Genomic DNA, 19,710 nt, shown 5'->3' with positions numbered 1-19,710 from the left:
TCCTTTGCTGCCTCTAACAGATTTTATTTCACCCTTCAAAGGCTGAAATGTTTGGAAAAACCCTGATCTATCCCATAAAATTCAAAGTTATTACATTTTTTTGCCACAAAATATGCTTAAGGGATATAAAAAACATTCACAACAGATGAAGATATTTGAAAAATTAATCTATGTGGAATTTGAGAAGTCAAGCACATACGATTAATAACACACAAACAGATGTTTTCAAGCCTTTATTTCTGTTCATTATGGTTTTCTGCTTACAGCCAATGAAAACATGACATTTCATATGAAATTATTACATTAGACCAATAAAAACATTTAATTTCCAAAACTTAAGCTTAATAAAAAGTAAACTTCATACTTAGACATTGTTATTTTTAAAAGGCACTTTTAATCTGATAAATCTTCCTTGTTAGAATGCTTTAATTAATTTATGGCTCCACTTTATAAGGCCAATAATAATAAGCATTAAATCACAAAACAGCCCAACAGTAGCTATATTATTGAGCTTTATTGTATATTACATTAAAAAAATGTAATTCAATAGAAATATAAATAATCTGGAACTGTATGAACATTTTTATAATCTGATAGATTTATTCTGTTGTTGCCACTTTAAATCATTTTCATAAAGTCATAAAAAAACGAAAAAAGCGAACAAATCTTGAAAAACTTCAGTACAATTAATTTTTTTTTTTTAAAAGATAACTTAATTTATTGAGGGAATTCACAGACCTGATCAGAAACGGACAAAAAGATTTGACAGATATAGTTGAACATGTTGGCCTTTTGTAAACTTTATGTAAAGTTGCTGTTTTGGTAAATTTTGCAGTGGTAAACTAACACTTTAAAAGTCTGAGTGGATTTGATCCCACTCTGAATTAGTGTTAAATTAACTCTCAACATACTTACAGTACTTGAAAAATGATATATTCGTTGTTATATTTTTCATCCATGGAGGTCACCATGTTTTCACCTCTTCCATTCATGCTGGGTTGATGAAGTAGTTAGGTCTGACTGGACTGCAACCTACGGAGTAAACACAGGAAGGCTACCAGAGCTGTTTTTTGTCTCTGACTAGTGTAAATTTAGACTTCGCTGCCTCAAAGCATAAATGAGCCGTTATACAAGAGATATCTGTGGAAACAAACAAATATGATCAGCCTGTGATCGACTGTTTACTACATAAACTAGAGTTAATACCGTTATCAGAAGCTGAATAACAATCAAATTGGAAGATAGTGACAGTAAAGCATCTCTTGGTTCATTATAACTCATCGATCCTGATTTCTACATTATCAGAAATTTCAATGCAATCTGGTTCAAACTGAAAAGGTTCAAGTTCTTCATTGCTGTTTTGGCTGAACAGAGCTATCGCTACAGGACCTACAATACGTCATCTACTCATAAGAAACTGCAGAGTAAACAACATGCCACTGTCTGTGTGACTATATTTTATTAAAATGTATTAAACTAAACAGCTTATAGTATTTCTGCCCTATTGTATTTACACGGAAAATACATATTTCTCAAATAAAGCCTATTGTTACAATTAATCTATACCATTTAAGGCCAGAAAACAGACAAACAACCACATGGAGGCGCACATATGCTTAGGCCTGTCATGCATTTAAAAAAACAACTTTTTGACTCTCCCCATGATTTTGGGAAATGCTCTTTGTTTTGTTTTCCTAAGCATGTGTCGATCCATCACAATTGCTGTATCACCGACTCGGTATTTCAGACCAAAACATCTGACCATTATTCAAACATGGTGGTAGAGGGTCATTTTGTGACTTCAGGGTGGCATTAAATGGAACTATGAACACTGCTACTGTTCAGCTGATCCAGATCCCAGCAGCAGGCCGAAAAAAAAAAAAAAATGTTTTCTTGTGGCCTAGTAAAAGCCTGGGCAGAAACCTAAGTGAGATAATGGCGACTAAATGCAGTTAAGCTAACAAGAATGGGGCAATTTTTTTTAATTTTGTATCATGAACAAAAGAAAATTAACTGCCAGTTACTGCAAAAAACAACCAGTTATGAACTTAACAGTTTTTTTTTTTTTTTTTTTTTTTAAGGACCTGGTTTGTTAGAATAGCTTTTTTGAATTTACAAATGAAACCACTTTGAATCTGACTTTTTCATCTCATATTCCGCTTGTTAGATGTATTTTCTGAAGAGGAGAACTCCTTTCTGTCCAGTTCGAGGGTAAAATCTGTTCCAAACGTAGACATCCAGAGAGTTGTGTAGTCGTGTATCATAAAAATGTGTAGCATCATTTTCCTGTTTACTGTCATGCTGCAAGGTTCATTCTTAAACTGCACCTTAATCAAATCAATCAGCTGTTTTCTTTTTTTCTGAAAATGATTTTGGATTCATCTATGTTGCTTAAAGGATTAGAACTGTGATGCTGCTTGTCATCCTCTCTGTGGTGCATTTCTGCTTACATTTATCTGTTTCCATATTTTCCTACTTTTTAACACTGGGTGTAAATATTTATGCAACTTAACAAATTTATTCACATTTAGAATTTGATAACAGTAGCTGTAAGTCGGTGCTCATTTTAAATAGCTATGTCAGTGGTTTGAGTTTATATCTGAAAAACAACATATGGGTCAGTAATACTGCATTTTCTACATCCAAACCTGTTTTGTGTCCTCTAGATGCACCTCTTAAATCATCTGTTGGATCATCTGTTGAGTTTTTTATTGAAATATTGAAAACTTTCCCTTTATATTTTTAGTTTAATAAAAAGTTAACAGTCATCTGTTAGTGGACTCTTTTTATTCTGTTATAGTTTGTATAACATAATATAATAGAAAATCCCTTTAGTGTCCTACAATGGGAAAATAAAGGAAATAATTATTAAATTATAAATATATAATAATAATAATAATAATAATAATAATAATAATAATAATAATAATAATAATAATAATAATAATAATAAAGGCAATAATAATAAAGACAATAATAATTATAGGCCTACTTAAAAAATATGGCAGCTGAGTGTCTATCCATTTTTTCTACTGTTTTTTTTGACCAGAAAACGGTAGTGATGTAATATAGTGGTGCTTATAGTGTAAGGATTTTGGGGTCATGAATTAATCCTCAAATCTGTTGGATAATAAAAAAAAAAAAAATAAAAAAAAAAATAATAATAATAATAATGTTAGAACTGTAAATATACAGTCATGTGTTTATATTACTATTTTTTTAATGTATTTATTACTGTTTTCAAGGCTGCGCTTTAAAAAAATGAAATTGTCTAGTGCAGTTTTATACGAAGTATATTTTTTTGTTTACACTCGTGTATACAAATACTACAAATAAATCTAATTGCTTGAAGGGGTTCTGCTGCCCCCTTGCGGCGGACATGCACTCCTGCAGCCGTGCTGGGTAACCTCCTCCGAGGGCGCCGCTGCTCTCTCTGTGTTTGTGTATGTGGAATGCGGGTCAAGCGGAACTCACGGGAAAAACTGCGCTTCGCATCAAACTCAAACACCGGCTTTCATCACTCGGACGTGCTCTGTATGTACCGTATTATTTTATTAAACGATATAAACCCGCTTGCATTTGTTGCACGTGTTTTTTTTTGCCTCTACCTGGGCGTTTAGGTGAGTTTATATATATCTGCTATGGTCGCATCAGCAGTCCGCTAGGAAAACGCGACGTCGTCATTTAAAATGGCGCCAAAGATTAACCTCCGCCAGTTCATTTTCGATAAACACACCTCACTGTAACCAACTGTTTAACCACAACAGTAACGAAACACTGGTCCCTTTGAAACGGATACTTCTAATTTATCTGCACATGTTAACTTTTGAGAAATACGACTGAGTCCAAGTTTGACCCCTAACCTTTGACGGATAGGGGGCTGTTTGTGTTTTCTAATGAGTTAGCACCGTGGAAGCCATGCTAGCTGATGCTAACGGCGGCGGCTTTGGAACTGACGTTTGTTAGCTCGCAGCTAACTAGCTAGCTGCTAGCTAACACTTAGCATCGGCATAATTTAGTTATTGCTCCTGAAACGTCTCTAGTTTGAATTGGTTTGTGCATATCAGTGCATGATAATATAAATTCACACGATGCGCTTTGATTCGGTCTGAAAATCCCCCTTTATTAATGTTAGCGAGAGTTCCACTTGATGCATCGGGTGTGGGTGGGCCCTTAGGTTGCATAACGGTAAGGAAAATAGCAACAAAGCTGTAATTCGACATTATTCATCTGTTTATATCAATAATCGTGGCTGGGATTAAAGGATTATTCGCTGTATTTTTATCGGTGATTAAAAATATATGTGTAAATGTTACACGTAGTTCATCTAAAAAGAACGGAGATGTTTACTGGTGTTGCTGCCACTTAGTTTGGCACCATCACAGCACTGAAGCTAGCATTCCAATCGGCCCTGTATAACTCTTGCTAATAAATTGTTTCGCAGCATTTAATAGCTCTGTAAAGCTCTACAACTAGATTATCAAAAATATATAAGGATTTATTGAATTGTCGCCATAAAAATATATATTTAGGTTTTTAAAATAGAAAATCTGTTCGTTTTTACAGTGGTTTACGGTAATTTGTAAACTGAATCCATCATAAACATCTTATCTTACATTGATATTTGATTAAGAAAAAATAAATCAACCATCTTTTTATGTAATAACTTAATAGTAATTATTTTAATATTGTTTTCGAGTTGGCCTACTCTAAGCAGGACCTAATCAATAATATCTCAAGAATAAAAATACCTAAAATCATAATTTGAGTACATATCAACTAATTAGGTTGAATAAGGATTTGTGAATTAAAAATTTATTGTTTTATTAGTGTAGAGTATATGAGGCTTTACTTTTCTTAGTTATATGATTTTGTTGAGGTTTGATAAATAATTATTTTTTTTTTTTTTTATTGAAGCTGCAATTTCTGGAAAATAATTTACTGTGTCAAATGTTTACAGTGTAGTTGTTATGAGGAAGACATTCTAGGGTCCCCATGCAAATATTTTATATAGTGTTATGGTTTGATGGATCATCTGTTGTACTTTTTAGACTTAGACAGGTTTTATTTTGTAAACACAAGTGTAAAATTTGCAATATAGCTGTTCATGGTTGACATTTCCATGTTTTAAGGTGGGTCATTTCTGTTTTCATAAATTAAATTAAGATTTCACAACTCAAAAAAATGTTTTTTGTTTAGCATATTAAATCAGTACAATATAATATATTTTATCACCAGCAGTCCTAGTCTACGATTCAGAGGCTGACTTCAGTCTGTGTTTGTGACGCGTGCGTGCAGAACGAGGGGTTTTTGTCACACAAACGAGCTAGCTTCAGTGTTATAGCCTAGCATGCTAAATTAGGGTTAGCGCTTTTCCTCGATGCGTAAACTTTTGGTATTTTCCACTCTTTGGAGGCTATTAGTCAGTGCTGATTTTACTGAGTATGTAACGGTAGGTCCATGAGCCACGCGGCGACGTGATGTTTACGTGCGCGGGGGAACGTGTGGAAAGTTACCTTGAAGTGTAAACACGCGTGACGCGGTGTAATCTCCAAGGAAACACGTGAAGTGGTGCATTTTTTTTTTGTTTTTTTTCTTCAGTTTCGCTCCACTTTGCACTTTCTTGTTAAAATAACAGCCTTCGGATGGTAAAAGTGAAAGCATTGAGCCGCGGTGAGAATCTGAACCGAGGAGAACCTCTTATTTCCGAGGGCTTCTGGAAGCGTCCTGTTGTTGACATTTCAGGTCTTGCAATGTTGCGTAATATCGCTTAGTCTCTATTATAAGCTATTGTAAACGTGGAGCTTTAATATTTAACTGATCGATACGTTTAATTTAGCCTTTTTATTTTTGTCTCTTAAGGGTTTAATTAAGATATTTTAATCAATACTTTGTCTAAGAACTTATCCTTTAAGTTTTTTTTTAATCATATTTTCTTTTCAGTATTATTTCCTAACACTTTCGCTCACGCATTCATGCTCATCTTTATTATTTTATGTTTAGGGTCCTGATGCCGGAGCTCCACAGACAGAAGACGATGAAGAGAAGCAGGCATCCCAGCAGCAGCGATGACTCAGATAATGGAAGTAAGCAAAACATTGCCTCAGCTGACTCAGCCCAACAAAGCTTGTGTAAATGTGGACATCAGTGTGTAGTTTAACAGAAGTACATTTGGGTAAATGTTTTGATTTAGCCATTTGTAGCTAAAGCATCCTCCGTAAATAAAACCGAGTTGCAACATTGAATTACTTTGATAACAACTCTTAAAAATCATAATAAAAATGTAAACTTTTATTCATCTTTGCAGTATAAAATGAAAGGTGTTATATCATATTTGGTTTTGCATAAAATCAGAATAATTGTGCTGTTTGTCAAATTTATTTTGCATTAACTAAAAAGCTACCACATCAAACTTAGATGTTTACATTCTCCAATTTTAGGTGTATATTTGATATTTTTTTTGCTTTTAATTTGAGCTTTAAATACCTGGTCTAGTTATAAATCTTACTGTGCAGTAGGAAACTATGAATCTAGATAACCTGGGCAGTATAGAAAAGATCAGGATTAGAATTATATGCTAACTTCATAATAATCTCGAGTTAAAAGTGCTCTATTTTAAAATATGAAAGCTTGAATCCAATTTCAAAGTTGAATATGATCTAATTTCTTTTTTCAAACCCAAAAAGCATTAATTTTCCCACTGCTGTGAAGCTGTTATAGTTGTATTTAGTATCTGAAATATTTATGATTTAGAAAATGCAATCAAGCTAAAATTTAGATTAAAACTGAATTTAGAGAAAAGTGTAAAGTTAACATGGTTAACTTCTTCTCCTTTGCTTGTAGTATTAACACCTTACAGTAGTTTAAAAATAATGTGACCCCAATAAGAGTTAGGGTTGTGCTGCTGTAGTTTTCACAGACTTAAACATTTCCGAGTCCTTTAAGCCTTGGATGTTGTCCTGGCCGAAACAGCAGTGTGTGGGGAGATCTGGGCTACTCTGTGCTCAGAGCCGAAACTGAGAGCGGTGCTCTCTCTGGCTTCTGATTAAAATGTTCCCTGCTTACCATAGGAAAAGTAATGATGGGTAATTTAGACCATGCCCTAAACAAACCGGAGTCACATGAGCCTTGAAGCTTGACCTTAACTAGACAAAGGTATATTTAACTTGCTTACGTTAAATATGATGTTTAAAGTCCAAGTCCTTTCTTTTCAATAAGCCTCGTCACAGCAGCATTCCCAAATAGCAGCATGGATGCTAACAGTAACAGACTAGATGTGCAGTTTAGAATGGGAGGAGCTTGATACCCCCCTGCAGAAGTGACTATTGGATATCATGAGTAATTAAAGATAATCTTCACTGAAAGTCACTCTTTTATTTATTGTACTTAGAAGAAAGAAAGAAAAAGTTTTAAAAGTCATGAAAACTAAAAAGTCACCCATCGCTGTTATTAAGCCATGACTTGTTTGAAAGGATAGTGAAGCCTCTATAGCAGCAGAGCTCAGGTTCATCAAGCAAGTCGGCAAATGAATTAATCTGCCAGCGTAATGCTCTGAAGAGCAGAACAACTGGGGGCGCAAATGTCCTGCAGGATAACCATATTTCCATGAAAATGTTTACCAATTGAAGAAGAGCTGCAGCTAATGGTTATATGGCTGTAGATTCTATATTTCTTTAATAATATAATAGCAAAAAGTTCCTTAAGTCCGATTTGAAGATTTCCTGGAGGTTTAAAACCAGTAAAAACTAAATAAATACATAAAAAGTTTGAAAAAATGAAATCAGAAAAAGGTAAATTAATCAAATAATCTTTAAAATATTACTTTCATTCTTTTTCTGGATGGACTCTTATTCAATTTGCTTTGGATGCTTAGGTTCATAATAAGAAGTTAAATAAGCCAGTTTTAAAGGTATAGTGGAGGATGTTCTTCATTCTGGTTATATGTTTACATAAGGCCGTCCACGTGCTCATCCCCATTTTCACTTACTGGTGGTGAGTCTGACATGGTGGAAAAATTACAAATCTTATTTTGGAAAGTAAGCTTGCATGAGCGATGCAAACAGCAACTTTTAAACAGAGCGTGCACGAGGAGAAATGGGCTCTTGCATGCGTTTAATGGGCGTTCCCACTCTGTTCTTTAACTTGAGAGGGTAATTCTTTTCAAAAATTCCCGAAAATCCCCCACAATACCATTAGTATTGTATTTAAAATGGATGCAAGATATTTATATTTTATATGTCCTGGAGGAAATCCAGATGCTTTGCAAACAGAACAGCTGGAGCCAATAATTCCTGGTTGTATTTCAGGTAATTCCACCTGCTGGTCCCTGCATTCATCACAGCATCGGAGAGGAACGGGGCAGAAACCCTCTGAGGTAAGTCTGTTCTTCACCGTCACACAGGACGTGTTGTTTCCTGCAGATCCATTATAGGAATCTATAGGTTTTTAATATGTTTTCTTTGCATTTTTTGTGTGATAGATCTAATCCAAGTAATTGATAACAGCTTGAAATGTCAATACATAAAGGAACTGCAGAGATCCACAGTTGATCCTGTGCAGGCAGAAATTAAACACCCCTGCTGAAAAGCAAATAATACTTGCAATTCATGTCCGGCCACACACACACACACACACACACACACACACACACACACACACACACACACACACACACACACACCAAAATGGTACAGAAACATACAGTGGCTTTACATGTGAAGCATTTTAATTCATTGATATCAAACATGTATTTCATAAGTGAACTTCCGGTTGTATTTAAAGCTCCGATACCATGAAGGTTATCCACATTTCTGAACTTATTACACCATAGATCATTAGATCATGTGTGGGAGTGTTGGTCTAGTGGTTAAGACCAGTGCGCTTGTGCTCTGAGAAGGTTACAAGTACCCAGTTCGATCTTTGATTGTGCAGAAACTGAGTTACCAATCAGTTATTGAATCGTGGAAGTAACTATAGTCATTGTTTAAGTATCATTCCTGACATTGCTTACTGTAGCCAACCAAATGTAAATAAGATATTTAAATATCACATTGTGTGATTTTGTTTATATATTTTAGAAGTGTAGCTATAAGGAAAACTAAAGACTTTGGTTCTTTGTAAGCAGGAATATCTGCTTATTTTGAAAGTGAATGCAGATCTATTATGTTTATAGAGAGCAGTTTATTAGAGCAGATCTGAAGCTGTGCCGGCTTCATGATCTGAGGCCCACGGTAGTTGTGGAAACATCTGTCCTGTTATCTCTGTGCAGCCTGCAAACCACCGACACGCCCTCTAACTCAGAGGCCAATTAAATTGAAGAAAAACAATAGACTTTACCAATGCAGCGTTCTAATTGGCTAATCCAGAAAGCAGAGCGTTTACTCTTAGTTTAAAATTATAAGCATATGAAATCAGCTCAGGTATATTATTGGCAAAAATAAATGCTAATGATTCAGTTTTTAGCAGTTTTCTATGGAATTTCTTCCATTGTTACAAAAAAACACCCTTTTCTAAATGAAATTAAAATAAAACACATTTAAAATAACAGAAATGCAATCTAGAAAAGAAACCTAGAAAAAAAGATAAAAAATGTTTTGAGGGTAACTGCTGTTCTAAAAAAAAACATTTTTTAATATATTTGATATTTTACAACATTTTACAGCTTTAATATTTTCTTTATTTTTTCAAATGTCTATTTTTCAGATTGAGTTTTATTTATTGCATTCTTTCAGCCTTTCCTCTGGATTGAGGAGTGAAAGGAAATTTCTATTGGTCTGTATTTGTGTTTTTAATTGATTGATGTGCGCATTATGAGCAAACGCTGTTAATGGGCTTAATATGAAGAGGGTGTGAAAATAAAACCTGAAAAGAATGCAATTCCCCAAATTCCTAAAATACAGAGAATTTCAAATAAAAAAAAATGTCATTGTTTTTCAAAGTTTTAAACCCCCATAAAGCGTACCGTAAATCTAATGAAAGTGTAAAAAATTAACATACACAAAAAAAAAACAAACAATTAATTTATTGATTACTTCATATGCACTGTGTAGTAATGCAAAAAAAAAAAAAATAATAATTTATTGCTCAAAACCCAGAGTTAATTTTTACAACATACAGTAAATATGTGTATAGAGAATAAATGATCAGAGTTATTGATTATAATTTAATTTATTCCAGTCTTTGAACTCAGGAACCTTGTTGTTTAAAGCCATTTGCTTGACTGAATAAAAAATAGTAAACAGATAATTCTGTTACTGTGTTGCAGGTTTTTAGGACAGACTTGATCACAGCCATGAAGTTACACGACTCATATCCACTGAATCCTGAGGATTACTACATCCTGGTAGATCCATGGAGGCAGGAGTGGGAGAAAGGTGTCCAGGTGCCTGTGAGCCCCCAGTCCATTCCTCAGCCTCTGACCAGGTAGAGAACTATGAGCTTCTATGCTTCATCCTTTGTACCATTTTCAAAAATGGAAACCCTTTAACCCCAACGGTTTTAAATATGTTTAGTTTATGAATTTTTGGGGTATATATGTTTATTTTTTCCTTGGATAGTAGGTCAGAGATGGAGCTTTTATTATTGTTTCTTACAGAGTTTTGGCAGAGAAAGGAAAGGAGGTCATGTTCATCAGGCCTAAGAAGTTGATCCGGACGTCGGGCACGGAGGCGCTGGGCTACGTGGACATCCGGACCCTGGCGGAGGGGATGTGCCGCTACGACCTGAACGAAGAAGACGTGGCTTGGCTGCAGATCATCAATGAGGAGTTTGCACAGATGGGTGAGCTACAGATCACACCTTATAACCGTGTAAGATTATTTAGGGACGCCCATCAAGCAAATAGTCTACAGACAGGTTTTGTTTAAAAAGACAGCGTGGCTTTAATGAAATGAGCGGTAGAAATGTAGTTTCAAGATGTTTTTAGATATTCACATCAGAATATTAGCCATGCAAATGGTTCAAATATTCTGCAGTTTGGAGCAGCATACTCCTGCACACTAACAGCCTGTCGCACTGAGAATCCCCAGTGATTTCCCCACTGTTGTTCATAGTGGCTAGAAGTGAATATATAGGGTTTTTAGGTGGTTAAAAACTGAGAAGACGTTAGCTCCACGCAGAGATGCATAAATCAAATGAAATACCACTTTGAGCATGGATTTGATCAACAAATAGCATGATAGTTACTTAAATGATCAAAAAGTAGATTTTGCATGATATAGAACCCATAAAGTCTTATCTTTGGCCAATTAGTAGTGGTTTTCATAACAGGTCATTTCTGTCAGTAAGATCTTAAATCAGCTGAAGAGCTGCTGTGTCCAGGAGATCCTGGTTAACAGCCATGTTTTCTGCAGCGATGCCGCCGCTGGATGAGAACACGATGGAGAGAGTTATGGAGGAGTTCGAACACTGCTGTCACGAAAACATGACGCACGCCATGGAGACGGAGGAGGGGCTGGGCATCGAGTATGACGAAGACGTGGTGTGTGATGTTTGTCAGTCGCCAGACGGAGAGGACAACAATGAGATGGTGTTCTGCGATAAGTGTAACATCTGCGTTCATCAGGTCAGAAGTTTACATGATTAGAGCCGAAATCAGTTAGAAATGTTTAAGTCCAGAATTTGACCTGATGCTTTATTTCCTATCAGGCGTGTTACGGCATCCAGAAAGTCCCCAAAGGCAGCTGGCTGTGTAGGATCTGTGCGCTCGGCATCCTCCCAAAGTGCCAGCTGTGTCCTAAAAAGGGCGGAGCCATGAAGCCGACCAGAAGCGGAACCAAGTGGGTTCATGTCAGCTGTGCCTTGTGGATCCCAGAGGTGAAGATCTGTCAGAAGTTTTTATTTGATTCTATTGTTCTCCTGCTGTTTTTATCATATAATTATTATATGTTTTCCTTAAGACTCACATGTTGCTGTTGTGTGGCTTTGTTTACCAGGTGAGCATTGGGAACCCAGAGAAGATGGAGCCAATCACCAACGTTTCCCACATTCCCAGCAACAGATGGGCTCTGATCTGCTGCCTGTGTAAAGAGAAGACAGGAGCCTGCATACAGGTAAGGAGATCATTTAATCATTTGACGACCGTGTTTGACCCAGCGCCTTGAAGACGGTTTTTTATCATCAAAGATCTCTTCCTTGATTTTGTCTTTTTTTCAATTCCCATTTGAGCCACATTCCTGTGTGGGCTAGAATCCAACTTAAGTCAGATCTCTAATGTGACTCCAGTAGGAATCACCAGGGTGGATTAAATGAGACTTTCCCTCACATTTGTCGCCATGTTGCTCTACCCACCAGGACATTGTAGCAGTTGGCAGAACAGACGGGAACTAGGATAGCAAAACACAGTGGAGAGACTTTATTTAATTCTGATTAAAAGGCTCATAGAAACCGTCTAAATTTGGAACGTTGCTTTTATCCTCAATTTAAAGTACAACACTTCAAACAGAGGAATGCTATTAAGGTTAGAGAGCATCGGTTCCAGCTGCGGTCTGATAAACTGTATTGTGCCAAGTCTGGCATGTATTAATAAAACGTGATAAAGTTCTGAATAAACTTGGTCTCTGTAAAGTTGATAACATCCCTGTTCCACCATTACTGATTGCACATCTGCATCCAAACGGTCTTTTGTGAAGAAATAGCAATCAGTTATCCCTAAAATGAATTTTCCTTCCTTTTGTTCATGTGTTTCACACCCAGCACCTTGTGTTACATTAAACCGCCTCTGTTTTGGCCTGAAGCATAGCACCTATTGCTCTGTTTACTGTTGTGCTTCGTGTGACGACAGTCTGTCAGTTTGAAGCTGCAAGCGGTTCATAATGAAGTCAGATAAAGGACGCATGTAAAGCTAATGAGAACGACCACAAAAATTCAGATTCCTGGAAAAAAATTGGATCAAGAGCTGCAGTGGAAAAGTAGCCAAAGTGATTTGCAGCTGTTCTGCTTTTAATTGTGGGCGGAGCAAATGTGGAAAAAGAGCTGCATCTTAGTCAGACTGATGGCCTCCATGCTACGTCGCACTGATGCATAGTTCTGCTATAAATTGCCTTTTTATTGAACTTATGAGACGTTCTAATTTTCTGAGTCGCTAAACTTCTGATATTTTATTATCAGTCAACTATGATCAAAAAATTTAAATTTTTCACTTTGTGCAATTAGGCTATGTAATATTCCACATAAGTTATCAGTTGTAAATTAATGATTTTATTAGAGAATCAATAACTGCTTTAATTGGTGTAATATCTGTGTTATTACAGTCTGTCTGACACCATTTATTCAATTTCCAGTGCTCAGCAAAAAACTGCAGGACTGCCTTCCATGTGACGTGTGGTCTCCATGCCAGCCTGGAAATGAACACCATCCTAACTGAGGAGGACGAGGTGAAGTTCAAATCCTACTGCCCCAAACACTCCGGGATCCAAGGTACCGAGGCAAACCACCGCGACTCCGGGGACGAAGAGGAGAAGGAGGGGCCCAGAGACCAGAGAGGGAGGACGAAGAGCGACCAGGAGGAGCTCAGCAGCCGCCAGCAGGAGAAGAGGGTCAACCTCCGCAAGCTGAAGCTGCAGGAGATGGAGGAGGAGTTCTACCAGTTTGTGGATGTGGAGGAGGTGGCCAAGAGCCTGAAGCTGCCGGCCGAAGCCGTCGACTTCATCTACCAGTACTGGAAGCTGAAACGCAAAGCCAACTTCAACCAGCAGCTGCTCACACCCAAGAAGGATGAGGAGGAGAGCCTGGCTCGCCGGGAGCAGGAGGTGCTGCTGCGACGCCTGCAGCTCTTCACCCACCTCAGACAGGACCTGGAGAGGGTAGGTCTGCGTTTCCTCCACAAGGCAGAGATCAGCACCAGGGACAGAGCCGTAGGCAGGATTATATGACAGATTAAGGGTTGAAAGCAGCACAAGAAAAGTAGGAGAAGATGGATTAAAAAACATCAGTAGATTCCTCCTAAAAAATAGTTTTCAGAATATCACTTCCTGGGTTTTCTGTCAGAATAACGTCACACTGTGTTTGAGGGAGAATAGCTACTGAAAAGTTGAATCAACACAAATGATACAGAGATAATATTTTAGGTGGAAAGCAGAACTCTGAATAATTATTATTGTTTTTTTTGCTGTTGGTTCTGGGTCTCTGTTTGGTTTGGTGTTGAGGACGGATCCAGATTCCCTAATTTTTCAGCAGAACATCTTAAAACCGACATCTTCATTCTGACAGAATAACCCAGGCTGTTCTTTCTGCTTATTGCAGTGAATTCTATAAATCCTGTTTCCATCTTCAATGTCTACAAAACCGTTTATATTCTGCTCATTTCCAGAATGCAAACTTTTCACAGTGAATTAGTTTGTTCACGCAATAAACCTGGAAAAGCACATGGCAACAGCAGAGTTAAACACATGTGAAACATGTTTCTATTGCGGTTTTGTGAAATATAAGACTTTTATTACAAAAAAATATCTGAAATTTCTTCAAAATTGCAGGGCAAATTTGTTTTCATCGAACAAGAGAAGAATATTGAAGCTGATCGGGGACTGGTGACAGGGTGTGATGTGGTAAAAATGTTGAATCTTGTTCCTTAGGTCCGTAACCTGACCTACATGGTGACCCGGAGAGAGAAGCTGAAGCGCTCGCTGTGCAAAGTCCAGGAGCAGATTTTCCAGAACCAGGTCCGGCTGCTGGACCACGAGCTGCTCAACGGTGAGTCGTCCCAACGGATCCAGAAATGTCTGCACAATTTTTTCTGTTTTTAGATTTATTCTATTCCTGCTGGAAAAGGTCTGGAATCTGATTTTTCAGTTTTTTTCCTCCTTGAAGAAGAAAACATATTTAGTGTTTCAGATTTTTCCTTTTTCTATCATCCATCCATCCATCCATCCATCCATCCATCCATCCATCCATCCATCCATCCATCCATCCATCCATCCATCCATCCATCCATCCATCCATCCCATTTGTAGATGCTCCTGTTAGGGCTGGATAATTTAGCCAGGAATTAATATTGCAACTTCTTTTGCACAAACCAAACAATCATGTAGATTTTTGTTTCCCTCTTTGTTTTCCTGACTCTTTCTGATTTCTGCAGGACTTTACTGTTGATTGGAAAAGTTATTTCTACCTCATGGATCTATTGATCGCTGTGTCTTACTCTTCTTGAATATAATGGGAACTAAACTGAACGTTTCTGTGATTTGAAAATGTTTTTGTTAAATTGGGATTAAGTTGAACATAAAAACAGCATTTATTTGAACAATCCTTTATATCTGTCCGTGGCTTGTTATCAGGAGCCTGCAGTAGGAAGCAGTCAGGAGAAATCTGAACGCTCCAGAGCCGTCCCTCTATTTCGGGTTCTGTTTCATTCTAACCCACCTGTCCATGTCCTTTTCTACCATCATTCTAATTTCTAGAAAAAAAACCTTAAAGAACAGAACTGGCGACAGATCAATACGTTGGCCTGCATCTATTTTTGGCCTTTTTTTCTTGTTTGTCTGAGCTGATTTTAGATCACAACAGCCGCATGCATTATTACTCCCTCCTTTTCTTTTCATTTCTAACATTTGTTTGCTTCATTAACATATTTGTGTTTATAAGACTCGAGTAACATTTATCATGGTGTCATTTATTTCGGCCCCAAAAATTGACAGTCCATATGGAGGATCGGTTAAACTGATGGGGGAAACATAGTCGATCTCTAGTCAGAATAGTAAAACCATGCATCACTTCGGTTTAGACCCTGACAGCATCCTAAAGCTGTGCTTCTCTCTCTGTTTCAGGTGATCCTTCTGCAAAGGACCTGGAGAAGCTGTTCTCTGGGGGTTCCTTATCCTCCCTTGGTTCCTTGTCCGGCTCCTCCTGGAGTGACTCTGGTCAGAAGAGCAAACGAAGCTTGCAGATACGGGAAAGAAGGAAAAGCTCATCAGACTCCATGAATGCTCCCAAAGAGGACAGTCAGTGCAAGCCGTCAGAGATTAAGGAAAACAAAAGCTCCCGAAGCAAAGAGCCGACCGCCACGGAGCCTGCAGGCGAGGTCAAAGTCCAAAAGGCCGAGGTTAGCGAGGGGCCTTTTATGAAGCTCTCAAAGCCTGAGATGATCCAGGAACGCGCCTCCATCAAGTTGCACAAGCTTGAGATTAGGAAAGGCCCCAGAAGAGAGGCGCCAGAAGCAGAAGTGACGTTCAGTCACAAACCAGACCCGGAGCAAGAGGAGCGAGGGAGGAAGAGGAGGAGTGAGGATGCAGAGAGCTTCCCCTGCCAGCTGAAGAACAAGTTCAGCTCCAAACATCTGGATAAAACCGTCTCCATCAGGCTGGTGGACATCAGAAACTCTGACTCCGACGAGTATTTATTCGATGATGGGATGGCCAGACGTAGCAGCGGTCCTTTGGATGTTACTCCCACTGCAAAGTTTAAAACCAGCATGGTTTCGGAGGTCTCCAAAACTAACGGCTGGCTCAGGAAGCCCCTGAACAGCGGCTCCAGCGGCCCAAACGGATCCGTGCCGGGACATCTGAAAGGCTGGGGGAAGTTCCGGATCCCAAAGAGGAACGACAAGCCTCTGAGCGCTGCGTTGAAGCAGGGGGAGGAGCTGCAGCAGAGCAACCCTCTGCTCAGACCGCTCACAAACACCCCAGACCCAGCGTACCCCAGAACGCGGCTCCGCACGGTGCCGGAGCCCGACGGCGAACTGGAGCCCTGCCTCAAACGATGCCACTCCCACGAGTTGAGGGGCGACTCGTCCCTGGGGCGGCGCTACGCCTCTGACATTATCCGCCGAGGCGTGCTGGCCTCCTGATGAAGAGCCCGCCGCACTGTGGTATTCAGAAAAGAACTCTTTGTACCCTTATTTTCTCTAGAAATCATGAAATGGCTTAGATGGAGAATAAAAACAACCAGAGCTGATATTTATTTTTTATTTGTACCATAATGTAAAACTGGGAAATATTTGAATTTATTTTGAGCTAGTTAGTTTTATTTTGTTGAGTTTTTTTTAGGTAGAAAATTGTCAAGTTGCCACTTAAATCGCTTGCTCCAATATTTACAAGCAAAAGCATCAACTAGGACGATGTTGTGATTGTTGCTTGGGACCATAAGCTTGCAATGTAACTTGTGTTTATTATAGTATTAAAGTCGGTTGCACTTCGCCGATCAACTCAAACATATAATCCTGATCTGATCAGCCAGTAGGACTCTAGTAGTTCTGTATTTTCTTATCTTTCGCTAATCAAGCATCAGACAGCTGAAACCAGGAAGTCCAGCGTTTCATTGCTATTGGTCTCACTGAGTATGAACTGGAAAAGCCACCAAGAGGAAATCAAAGAAATGTTTCCACGTCATCAGCACTTAAGTGTAATTGAACTGCGATCGTATCCATCATGTGCCTAACTTTTATTTGAAGCGTTTGCACTACGAGAAGATGGCACAGGTGGGAGGCACGAGAAGAGATATTTTTACACTGAAAAATAATAAGCGTTTTGTACCCTCGGCCGCTGCTGTACTACTGTTATGCAAAAGAAGTGTGTGAGTGCGAGGAGGCATGTCTTGAAGAGAAATAAAAAATACTCTGAAGACAAATCTTTGTACGTGTGTGCAAGAGAATGATAATTACAAGTTCATTTCCAGTAATGTGTTTAATGTAAAATGTTTATCTGCTTTATTTACATACTTTAGGATTAATTAAATGATTTCTACCCTTAAAATGGCATAGAAATAAATTTTTTATTTTTTTTTTTTGCTTTAGCCTTTCAAAACCCACCGGGTCGCCGTTTTACAGCGCTTAATAACTCAGAATGCATGAAAATTACACTGTTAAAATGTTTACCAGTATTGACATGTTAGACATCATGGGAAAGCTTAGATTATCCACAATTCAACCACCTAGTTCATTTTATGGAAATGGCGAACGCCAAAGCGCAATTAACATAGATACAGCAGCATGTCGAAATGTAGCACGACAAAGCAGCCACATTATTATCGCTGTTCAAAAAAAGACTTATTTTGGAGAATAAAAAAAACCTACTTTGAGTCTTGTTTGAACTGATGCAGCTTGGGTGTTTTACTCACCCAATTTTCATGTTTATATTAAGAAACTAGAGGGTGTTAGCTTTCAAATAATGTATCACATGTAATTTGGGCTTACAGTTTCTAAGTTATTTGCTTTTCCATTAAGGTATGGTAAATAGGCAAAGATTACCCAAAATGAGGTGGATGTTAAGAGGTTAGTGCAACCACGCTAACTTTTGACCCAAATATTAGCTTAACTTGAGACGTATTTGGTGATTTTTTTTTAGCTCAAAAACTGCAGTCTAAGCACCCCTTAAACATCAGAGCTTGCTAATTAACAGTTGCTAGGTAACTAAACAGATATGACATTGGATTAAGAGATGTTTTTGTTTCTCTGGTTTAATCTATAGGCCTGAATGTGGCCTCATCTTTACCATTAACTCCATGAATTCTCAGTCGGCTGATTTCAAAACAGGGATACTGACTAATTTGGTACAAGGCTGAAACAATTATTAATTGTGAATCAATTATTGAAATAACAATAACTAATTTAGTAATTAACTGGAGCATGGAGACTAAAACATGCTTTTAGCTGACAGCAACCCAATTAGAGCAGTAATATCAAAATCGCAAATTTTTTTTTTACTTTTTTTGATGAAAAAAAACCTCTGTCAATACGCTCTATCCAGAACTCAAGTGGAAAAGTTTTAGTTTTATCCATTTTAAATTCGTAAAAAAAAAAATTCTGTAACACTTCATAGCACAAGTTACCATTTTTGATCACTTGCATAACCCTAAAAAAGTGAGTTAGGGGTATGCAAGACTTCTAGTGCTCAGTGAGGTCTAGAAGCACAAGATCTATACCCAGCCATTCAGCACAGATACTGCTACATGGCTGTACATCTTATTTTGGCATTTGACCAATTAGATGAGCCCTTGGATGATATATTACCTACTGGAAATTAAGATGAAAAAAGTTTAGTAAATAAAACGCAAAAAGTGAAGTTAATAAGCCTAGTTAACAATCATATTTAGGTTTATAAATAAAAAATGTAAGTGCCAGTATCAGTATTAATGCCCATTCAGTTTTTCTTAAATTTCTTATAGAAGTTCAATTTTGTTATTTTTCTTAATATATTCAGGCAAGTTGGCCTTTCTTTTTATTACATTGACATTCATTTTTTTCCATCAAAGTATCCATATTTTTTGCATGTTACAAAGGTAATAAGGTCTTGTCCTGGATTCCAATAACACTATTGGCTTGAAATTTGGATTTTCAAAGTATTTCACTGGGTGCCCTATAAAGGGTTAAGGAACCTTTGGCTATCCAATTATAAAAAAAAAAAAAAAAAGATTAATCTATTTGCAAAACAATAGTTTGGAGTACGGCAAGCCTTTTTAACATATATTCAGAAAGTTTAACTCTTGCTGTATAACTAGGCTTAGGAGTCATCAATATGGCTCTGAGTCTAACTATCCAGAATTTCCATTATTGCTCTCTATAACACTGTTTTGTTTTGAATGGGACTAGTATAAAATTTTATCTCATATCTCCATCAATGCTGAGTGAGTTTATAGGTAAAGCATGAAAGGCATTCAATAAACTAGGCAGAATTTAAACGGTTTCATCGCTTTATTGCATGTTTCACTAACAATAGATCCTGCACAAGTGTTTCAGCACTGCATAGAAAAAAAAAAAAGGCCAAGAAATAGTATGATATT

General features: G+C 37.5%; 1 protein-coding gene across 4 annotated transcripts; it reads left to right on the top strand.

Moving 5' to 3' along the window:
- The first annotated feature begins 3,376 nt into the window (after positions 1-3,376).
- jade1 (jade family PHD finger 1) lies at positions 3,377-16,823 on the top strand. 4 transcript variants are annotated; one of them, XM_038304692.1, is made up of 11 exons: positions 3,377-3,534; positions 6,004-6,086; positions 8,307-8,374; positions 10,265-10,422; positions 10,595-10,779; positions 11,352-11,563; positions 11,647-11,814; positions 11,934-12,050; positions 13,281-13,802; positions 14,571-14,688; positions 15,762-16,823. In XM_038304692.1, exons 1-11 carry the CDS (start codon positions 3,446-3,448, stop codon positions 16,778-16,780), a joined length of 2,739 nt encoding a protein of 912 aa, XP_038160620.1. In that variant the 5' UTR covers positions 3,377-3,445; the 3' UTR covers positions 16,781-16,823. The 4 variants fall into 4 exon arrangements, with proteins under 4 accessions (XP_038160620.1, XP_038160622.1, XP_038160621.1 ...); XM_038304694.1 differs by lacking the exon at positions 3,377-3,534 and adding an exon at positions 4,060-4,188; XM_038304693.1 differs by lacking the exon at positions 3,377-3,534 and adding an exon at positions 5,316-5,452.
- The last annotated feature ends 2,887 nt before the right edge of the window (positions 16,824-19,710 follow it).

The sequence above is a fragment of the Cyprinodon tularosa genome, unplaced genomic scaffold (genome assembly GCF_016077235.1).
Source record: "Cyprinodon tularosa strain WSP-4 unplaced genomic scaffold, ASM1607723v1 ctg54, whole genome shotgun sequence".
Classification (NCBI taxonomy): Eukaryota; Metazoa; Chordata; class Actinopteri; order Cyprinodontiformes; family Cyprinodontidae; genus Cyprinodon; species Cyprinodon tularosa.
Note: the sequence above shows the minus strand (reverse complement) of the source record. Positions and strands in the feature narration are given on the sequence as shown.

What these genes read in the sequence shown, in the direction of transcription:
- jade1 (XM_038304692.1), top strand. Translation starts at nt 3,446, where the DNA reads ATGTGGAATGCGGGTCAAGCGGAACTCACGGGAAAAACTGCGCTTCGC. An exon ending in GTGCCTTGTGGATCCCAGAG is followed by an intron (nt 11,815 to 11,933) that starts GTGAAGATCTGT and finishes TTTGTTTACCAG; the next exon opens with GTGAGCATTGGGAACCCAGA. An exon ending in AGACAGGAGCCTGCATACAG is followed by an intron (nt 12,051 to 13,280) that starts GTAAGGAGATCA and finishes TTCAATTTCCAG; the next exon opens with TGCTCAGCAAAAAACTGCAG.